Raw genomic sequence first — 9,990 nt, 5'->3', positions numbered from 1 at the left:
TTCCGGGGGATTCGCCGCATCAAATTTCCCCCGGGAAGCAGGCCTCTTGACCAGCAGCTTGGGGAGCCCGAGCCGTTTCCCAGAACGTGCAGGGAGGGGAAATACTTTCAGTGATCCTTTAGAACACGCATGTTTTTGTGTGCTTTTGTGGGTACATTATTTGGGACGTATGTTCTTGGCGAATTTCTTAATCTGGAAGCCCGAGCGGACTATAAAAGGCGCACGCAGCCCAATTTCCGGAGGACAGAGATTGCGAAGAACAACCAGGAAGCAGCTGGGTTGGGAGCTGTCCCCGGTTCTCCGCTTTGCTTTCGAGGGTGCCTCCAGGGGTCCCTAAGCCGCGGCCCCCCGACTGGTCCTAGGCTCCGGCCCGGGTCCATCACTCCGGAGCTGCCATGTCATCCGATTTCGAAGGCTATGAGCAGGACTTCGCGGTGCTCACTTCAGAGATCACCAGCAAGATTTCGAGGGTCCCCCGTCTCCCGCCTGGTGAGAACCCTGCCCCAGTCGGGCGGGGGCGGCCTGGAGAGTTGGGAGGCTGGGGGCGGTGGAACGCCGCCTGGGCGAGTGTCCCGCAGGCACGAGCCTGGAGTGGGCAGTGCTGGCGGCCCAAGTGGGGCACGGGGCTTGACTTGGTTGAGGGTAGACTCCAAACTGATTTGAAGGGTGGCCGAAAAAAACCTTCGGAATCTGAACCATCTGAATTCAAATTCCTACTCCAACGCCTTGTAACTTGTGTACCCTTGGAAATGTTTCTCTGAGTCTTTTTTTTTTTTTTTTTTTTTTTTGTAATATGAAGATGTGAGTATTCAAAGAAAATTACCGAAAGTACCAAGATCGTGGATCTGTAATATACAGCAGCGTTGTGGTATTAGGAATACTAACGTTATTATAATATGTGGCAGAGTAGAGTTCAGAGCCAGTATGCCTGAGTTCATATCCCAACTCGGCCACTTGTCTCTTGGGCAAGTTTCCTAACTTCTCACAACTTTCCTTCTTGGTAAAATGCAGAGAATTGTCTCTTTCATAGGGTTGTTGCAGAGATTAAATGATATAATACATGTAAAGCCATTTCTTGGTGTGTTAGCTGCTATTATTGTTAGCATTTTCATACCTCTATCCTCATTTCTTGTAAAAGTGAGGATAATTTCTCTCACTTTAAAAATTCTGCATCTCCCATCTGGAGTTGTTTTTGATTTTGTTTGGTTGCTAGATTGTCAACTATGTGAAGATGGGAGCTGTGTCTGATTTCCTTCACATGGGTTTACTAAGGGCTTAGCAAATGTTTATGTGAATGAGTAGATGACTATATTTTGTGACTTATGGTGTGAGATACTGTTTTAGGATATCTCTTTCTCTAAGTACAGATTTAATTTGAGTAGTTAGTTACAGATAAGATTTTTACTTTTTGGCTTAGTTTTGTCATTGGGCTGCGGGACTTGACCCCTTCTGGAGTATACAGTATAGAAAAGAGGATACTCACTAATCTGAAGAGTGGGGGCAACTTCACTTTTAGACCTTGTCAGTCAAATCCTTAATGATAGTAATAATTTCTCCTGGACCTAAGTTGTCACTCCTCTTTCCCGTTACCTGTTTCCCAGAAAACTTTGTGTTTATAAATAATTTTCTTCCTTTATTTCCCTGTTTTTCTTCTCCCCCACCTGTTTTCTGTTAATAGGGATATTTGCTTGAAGCCAGGATCTCTGAATTTACACCCCACTCATCTCCTGAAGTCCCAGTTAGTTCTGCAGGAAGTGAATGGTGTCTTAAGGAGGTTTATGAGTTCAAGTAAGGGAACAAGAGGAAAAAACCAAGGTAGCATATACCACCGAGCTCTGCAGCCTGAGATTTTTGTGGAGAAAGTGGCTGATGCCTCATCACTTCACGATACATCACCTCGTCTCTTCTCTTCAGTTCTACTTTTCTCCACTGCCCAAGATCATCTTAATTTTGTTGTCATTGTTGTTGGAGACTACTTCCTTTGAATTGAGTCCCAGAGCCTCAGAATATCAGGACTTGTGGTTCCAGTTGGGGTTTTGCTCATTTTTTATTGTAATGGTTTTAGCAATAGAAACATTTCTTTGGGCTAATAGCTTTGTTACTGTGAAACTGTTTTACAAAGTAGCAGTCATCCATGGGTGCAAAGTTGTAAAAACTGTTTTCAAGGAAACAGATTTTGTTACTAATGAGTTTTCCTTGTCCATTTTATTCTAATGTAACAATCTTACCACATAGAAGGAAACATATGAATTAAGTACTTAAAGCCACACTACTCCTTAACTGTAGTATAATGTAAGGCCCAAACACAGCAGCTACATTTCAATTGAAAGGAGATTATATAGCAGGCACTGGAAAAATGCGTATTTATTTGAATAACTAAATAAGTTTAGGATGCAGTGGTTTCTGTCTTATTAATGATTTATGTTTGCTCTTTTTATAAACTAATTGATAAATATAAAAAGATTAAAAGTATTTCTATGTAGTTATGAATTTCTGATGTATCTTATGGACTAATAGAAATTAATATGTATAACAATGGAAAACCCAAAATGATTAAAAATGATTATATTCACCCCCCCCCCCCCCCATTATTATGATTGTGGTGCTCAGGTAAAATTGACCCAGAAGAGATAAACTATATTCACTTGAGTTAAGAAGATTAAAAATTGAATCAAACATTTAAGCCAAAGCAGTTCATTCTCCAATATAATAATTTATTTAAACTGAAGAAGAGTGGGTAGGATCTATTGAAATGAACTTTATTGTCTGCTATGGATGTACAATGTATTAGTGTTACTTCCAAAGAGAATAGAAAAAACTGAACATTTAAAAACTTAAATTTAAAAGAAATTTTATTACTTTGTAATTTTTTTTTAACAATAAAAGAACTTTGCTCTTAGACTTAAGTGTTTGAATCTTAACTAATTTAGTAATTGGACTGTTGATATGGGTGAGTCCGTTAATATTCTTAAGACATTGTATTTGAAAATTGATTTTTAATCATTACTGTTCAGTGGAAATTTCAGGAAGATTGATGTGCAGAAACCACAACTAATAGTTTATTGTGGAGTTCTTTTCCTTTGGTGTGGGAGCAAATTCCTTAGGGGAAACTACTTATCCCAGGTACAGTTACATCAACCAGGTGTCTTGACAGATCTTGTAAGTTTTATTTTGCAAGTACTTCCTTACCTCTCCATCCGATTGGTCTTCTGTAAATTTTATCACTTTGTGGCTGTGGTCAGAAATGTAACAAGAAAGTATTAAGCCAAAGTGGTTGAGACTGACTGCTTATATCAGGTCTATTTAGAATTCCAGTTCTGCTACTTAGTAGATGTGCAATCAGTTAAAATTGTTTGACTGCTATATGCCTGCCTGTTCTGTCTACAGAATGGGAGGAGAGGGGTTATAGTTAAACCACATAATGTTTTACAAATCAAATTAAATAATAAAGCATGTAACACACTAGCACCATTCTTGCATAGAGAAAGTATGTGATAAACTAACCCTGTAGAGAAGTGATATTACTGCTGCTTCTGCTAAAAACAACAGCAAGTAGAATTGGACAGAACCCAGCTTTTCAGAATTTGTCATTTTGTACTTTTAAAAAAATTTTTTTTAGTTGTTGAAGGATCTTATTTATTTATTTTTTATTTATATGCAGTGCTGAGAATTGAACCCAGTGCCTCACACATGCAAGGCAAGCACTCTGCCACTGAGCCACAACACTAGCCCTAATTTTGTATGCTTAAAGGAATCTTGTACCTCAATTCTTGCTTCCTTTCTGTGCTTAACCTAGAGTGAAGTTTATTTCTCTTGATGAATACTTACATTCGAAGGGAAGTGAGTGATCAGGGGCTTTTGGATATGAAATTGAAAAATTAGATTTCAAACTCAGAATATCAAGGAGGGAATCAAGTGAGAGAAGTCAAAGTAATGGGAAAAACACGAATCTTCTAGAAGGAAATGCTCAGGTCTGATGGGTTAGCTTTTTCGAGCTCTGGAGCATTTAGGAGACCATCTAAATAACCATGTATGAATGTAGCTCTAACCCTGTTACATGATGGTCTCTGTTGCAAGATGGATGTAGGGAGAGAATTTAGAGGAGTATGTTTTTGTTAATGAATAGTGTGGTTTGCTTAAAATATATGTGGCTCTAGAGCTATAGTGTCTACATGTAGCTATTGAGTATTGGAAATGTAGCTAAATTAAAATGATAATATTTGGAAATGCATTCTACAGTCATGTATAACTAATTATAACATATTTAAAAGGGGGAAATAATTTGGATATATTGGGTTAAATACTATTATAACTAAAATATGTTATTAAACTAATAACATTTTATTAGTTTTAAATTATTTTTATTTTTTAAATTGTACCTACTAGAAAGTTTAAAATTGCATATAATGATTTCTATTACATGTTTGTTCCTCCAGGGAGTTAGTTGAAGGGATGGCTCCAGTCCTGATTCAGAAACTCACTGTGACCATAGTTTGCCCTTGGTCAGGAAACTAGCTACCTCACAGTTTCATGAGTTAATGGGCAAAGTCCAACTTTTTCAGTTCAGTATGCAGGGAAACAGCCTATGGATGTTACTGATGGCCTGGTTACATCTTACTTTTTAAACAGTGAAGCATTTATGGGTTTTTATTCATTTTAGAATAATATATACACATATATAAATAAATATTTGTGTATGTATTTGTGCACATAAATAAATATGTGGGTATGTATTTCTGTATCTCTTTGTGTGTGTTTTCTCGTTCTCTCTCTCTCCCTCCACCCCCTCTAATCACAGGGGAATTACCTACCCTTCAACAATTTAGTCCACCTAATGGCTTTAATGTTTAAAAAATTAACTAAATATGCAGAGTTGGGGATTGAACATATTAAACACATGCTTTACCTCTGAGCTACAACTGCCCCCAGCCCTAAACTTTTTGTTTTTAGAGCAGTTTGAAAGTTACAGAAAGATCACAAATATAGAGACTCCTCATATACCCCATGACTAGTTTCCCCTATTATTAAAACCTTAATTTGATAAAAATTTGTTACCACTGATAACCCCATATTGATTTGTTATTAATAAAAGTCCATACTTTATTCAGATCTTGTTAGTTAGTTTTGTTTTTTGTTGTTGTTTTTAATCATTCTAAAAGCCAATCCAGGATACCACAAAACATTTAGTAGCCATAGTTTCTTAGGCTTTTTTTTGGGGGGGAGGGGGCTATGACAGTTTCTCAAACTGTCCTTGTTTTTAATAACTTTACAGTATAGAGGAGTACTAGTAAGAAATTTTGTAGAATGTTCCCCAAATGGGGTTTGCCCATTTCCCCCCTCATTCTTAGACTGGGGTTTGGGGTTTGGAAGAGGAAGACCATAGAGGTAAAGTATCATTTTCATCCCACTGTTTTAATAGTGTGTTCTCAACTTATCACTACTCATGTTAACTTTGATCACCTGCCCAAGAGAGTGTTTTTCAGGTTTCTCCTACCCTAGTTTTCATACTATGTGGAAGGAAATTACCTTCAAAGCTTATACCTAGGAAGTAGAGTTATATGTCCTATACCCTTGAATACTGAGTATATACTTCAATTATTTGGAGTTCTATATGAAAGAGGTTTTCTCATCTCCATTAATTTCCCTATTCAGTCATTTATGTCACTATAGAATCATAGATATTTATTTTATACGTTGTGTTATACTTCAGGGAGATATATTTTTTTTTTCAGTTTTAATTTATTTACTGGATTTCCCAAATTCTTCCATCTTTGATCACTGGAACTTTTTAGTTGGCTTGTGTTCTTTTGACACACCCTTGCCATTTGGAGTTTGTTTTTAGCACCTTCTTATTCTGAGGTGGTGAGGTACTCCAGTAGATGGCCTTTCTCAGTTCTAGATTCAGATTCTCTCCAAGGAGGCCTCTTTTCTTTTACTGAAGAATAGAAAGAGAAATCAAGATCTGGACACTAGGTGTGTTTGTTGCTACCCAGTGTGTTCATTGCTTTTAGGGACTCTCAGCTGAGAGAGCAAAGAAATTCATATGTATATACTAACCCATATATATAAATCTGCCTGTAAGTATTTGTATATGTGTGTATAGATAGTGAGTTAAACATGAGTTAATACTAGTGTCTTACACTCAAAGCCAGTACCAAATGGATCATTCTAGAATGGCTTCTGAATGCTTTTGTTTTAATGTGAACCACTATGTGCCATGTTACATGGTGTAGCATTAGTAATATATACATTTTTACATTCCCTAATATGAGTCTCTCTCATAATAGACTCACTCCACATTTCTCAGTACATAATATCTGCTGCCAGTGTTATTTTAAAATAACCACTTTGCACAAAGACAGGTACCAGTAACTGAATTCAAATAAGCCCTAACACTTTCATTGTACTTCATTGGGAAAATTCAATACTGAGTAAGCACTCCTGTAAACAATGAGAGTCATATACTATGCCAAGATTTGTGTGTTTTTTCTCATCACTAAGGACTTTGTTAATATTGAGTGTGTTAGAAAAGATCATACTATGCTAAAACTTGAGTGTGCTTCAGAACTCGACAAGCCTATATGCTAAATAAATAAATAAATGAAAGAAAGAAAATGAAAAGGAGAGGGAGTTTGTTTATTTAGTATTGTTTATGTAATACATATAGAGGTTAAAAGTTGGATTTAGAAAAACAGACCCTGTTGGAATTCCAACTCTTCCATTTATTAGCTGTTTGACTTTGGAGAAATTATTTAATCTCTCTGAATTTGCTTAATGCATGAGAATGACTGTGATAATGTTGAACATGCACCTTAACAGTAACTGTTACTTACAAAAAAAAAAAAAAAAAAAAGTCTAACTTCTAGGAATGTACCATTTGTAAAGGGGATATAGCCTGGGGTAGGCAGAATGAAACTGTCTTGGGAATTCCATGTGAATACTGCCAGGAAGTTATAGATGCTAAGTATTGCTACATGTTTCCACAGTCATCTAATTCAGCCCATCTCTCATTTCCTCTCTTCCACATGCTTTCCCTCCAAATATTCACCCTTTAAATTCTTCTCTTTGTAAAAAAATATGGTGAGCACTACAGAGAGCAATCAAAGATGATCTCAGTTCCATCATTATTTCTGACAGTACCATGATGAAGTGGTTATATTAAAAAAAAATGATCTAATTGAGTTACTCTGGCCCCATTCCAATTTAACTATTTCTTTCAGAAAGGAAAACTTGCTATTTTAATTGGGAAGATTTTCCAGTCCTCACTGATACAGTTTTTCTTTTGCTTAAATTCTCTGTGAGCAATAATTATGTTGCTAACTGCAAAGACTGATTCCTTTTTCAGTAAGCATTTAGTGAGCCTCTACCTTGTACTCTGGTACTAGATATGGAGGTGAATCATTATATATTATTCTAATAAATCATCCCCCATTGGTTTATGTTAGACAAACCAGTTTTGTTACATTTGACCAAAGTTAACAAACATTTCAAGAAGGAAAAAAATGAGGTTTGTTTAGGCAGTAATGAATAGTTATTATATAATTATATCCTAGAAAGCCTGTGGTTAGAAATAAAGTTGGAAAGGTTGCTTGGATCTGAATTGTGGAGAGCCTTGACTACAGGCTTGAGTGATCCAATCAAAGCCACATTTTTAGGAAGATTAAGGGTGAAGGGGGGTAGACATGGAGACAGAGAACCAGGGCTGTTGGTGGCATAGCTTCTTTTGTAAATGCTTACACTGTCCTGCATTTATTTATTCAATTCACCATCTTTTATTTATTTATTTTGAGAACTGATTATATATGCCAGGCTCATGACTAGATTTTAGGACAATAAAGGTGATTGATATGGCTCCTGTCTTCTCAGAGCCCCAAGCCTAAAGGCTAATCAGACCTGTTATTGTGAGAAATGAATTATTAGGATTATGTAAAAGTTATAGTTGTTTTATGTTTTAAAAAAATAGTGATTAACTCTTGTTGAGTTAAGAAAAGCTTCAGAGACTTGGTGATTTCTGATGGTTTTTGAATAGTAGTTTGGACATGAGCATTGGGATTAAAACAGTTCTATACATATTCAAGGTTAAAGGTAAAAATTTAGGATCATAAATAAATAATATGATCATTTTAAAATTGATGAAATTCCCAGGGATGCAAATGATCACTATAAGGCAAGATAAGTAAGGACTGAACTCCAAGGAATACTGACAGTTGAAAAGATCAGCTCAAACAGAGGAAGCTAAGCAGAGAACTCTGAGGCAGAAGTGAGCATTTAGGAGAATCACAAAATTAGGTGTTATGGAAGGTATTATGAAAGGAGAAAGTTACAGAATGGGAGTAGCAGAGTGTCAGGAGCCACAAGATTAAACAAAAATAGGACCAAGAATGCCTATTAATTTGCATAAGGGAAAGGTTATGAATCCCAGTGAGAGTCATTTCAATGGAACAAGGAGGGTGGGAGCTATATTATAGGGAGTGGAGGGGGAGATGAGGAAGGGAACCATCTACCTTTGCTTTCAGAAATGTGGGCTGTGGATGATGGGGAGAAGTGTTAGCAGCAAAGAGATGTGAAGGTCAAGGGAAGTTCTTTTGATTCATTTTGTTAATGAGAAAAACTGATGTGCTGTGTATTGGTCCTGGAAGTTCATGATATGTGCATTCCCAACAACTTAACAATTAGGAACAATATTTATCTTAAAACAAGATGTTCCTTCTGCTATGTAAATATATAATTTCACTCTTGATTCAAGATTGCCTTGTCTTATTTTGTATTCTATTCTCTCATATAAATACAATACTATTCTATAACTGTATACAGATGTTAGAGGGATTAGAGGGGCCAGAAGCAGATAAATTTTAGACTTATATTAAAATTGTAATCTAGTCATATATAGATTTATCTTTTCTCAAGGAGGGAAAAAATCAGGTTGAATTCTAATTCCAAATTTATATTTTTCTTAGGGAGAAATTTATAGTATACATAAAATACCTTATGTGACAGCTACTCTAATCCCCACAGTTTGGGATTAACAAAAGGAAGGGTTTGGAATTAGCAAAATCTAATTATGATTTTAGTAAAATGATAATTTCTACTAAAGCTGTCCCATGTAGGGTTGACTTTTCTGAAAGGACTAGTCAACTAGTAGATATTGTACCTTTTTCAGGCCTCATGACTTTTTGAGTTAGTTGAATTAGTCTCATTAAATTCTATGTGAAATAGACAAATTTATTTACTTATTTGGTACCAGAGATTGAACCCAAGGGCACTTAATCACTCAGCCACATCCCCAGATCCCACCTTCCTTTTATTTTAAGAGACAGGATCTCACTAAGTTGCTTAGGGCCTTGCTTGGTTGCTGAGACTGGCTTTGAACTCGCAATCCTCCTGCCAGTCTCCTGAGCCACTGGAGATTATAGGCATGTGCCACCACTCCCAGTGACATGAACACAATTTTAAATAGAAATTTGTTGTCACAAGAAAACAAATTTTGGTTAAGTCAAGTATTCAGCACCAGGAACTAACTATACCTATCTCTGTCAGCTTTGTTTCTTTCTAAATGCTGCCTTCATTCCCAGTCAGTGCATATTCACTTTCTTCTTGGAGATAGACCAATGGATGCCAACAGCTTCTGTCACTGCTAAAACAGAAGAAAAGACTTTCCTCTTGCTCTAGAAACTTGATGGTTCCCTGGGATCATATGCCTGCCCAACAGACAAGTGTGACCAGGGGATTGAGATACTAAGATTAGTCCAGCTAAGATGAGATGTCTTTAATTTGCCACAGAACACAGGATTATATAAGGAGACAGCATTTTTCATTCATTTGCTTGGTAGAGGTGGGGCTGTTGCCTGGGAAGAGAAAGGTGCTAGGCAGAAAACCATAAATGTTCAATAAGCTTGATTAGCAGAGTCTATGAACAAATGGGCTAATTGATTTTAGAATAGGTTATGGGAAGGTTTTCTGAAATGATCTGCCAGGCCACGTCTCTCTCAG

The 9,990-nt window shown here is 36.6% G+C and overlaps 1 protein-coding gene across 3 annotated transcripts in view; it reads left to right on the top strand.

Annotated features, from left to right (window-relative positions):
• The first annotated feature begins 44 nt into the window (after positions 1–44).
• The window catches only part of Vti1a (vesicle transport through interaction with t-SNAREs 1A), a 348,099-nt gene continuing 338,153 nt past the window's right edge, over positions 45–9,990 (top strand). The window contains exon 1 of one of the 3 annotated variants that reach the window (XM_071610911.1): positions 45–489. In XM_071610911.1, the coding sequence (XP_071467012.1) occupies positions 396–489 (94 nt within the window). In that variant the 5' untranslated portion in view covers positions 45–395. The remainder of the gene's footprint in view (positions 490–9,990) is intronic. The other 2 variants (XM_027930093.3, XM_027930092.3) reach the window with 2 other exon arrangements.

Source organism: Marmota flaviventris, chromosome 4 (genome assembly GCF_047511675.1).
Source record: "Marmota flaviventris isolate mMarFla1 chromosome 4, mMarFla1.hap1, whole genome shotgun sequence".
NCBI lineage: Eukaryota > Metazoa > Chordata > Mammalia > Rodentia > Sciuridae > Marmota > Marmota flaviventris.
This window is presented reverse-complemented; position numbering and strand designations above follow the sequence as displayed.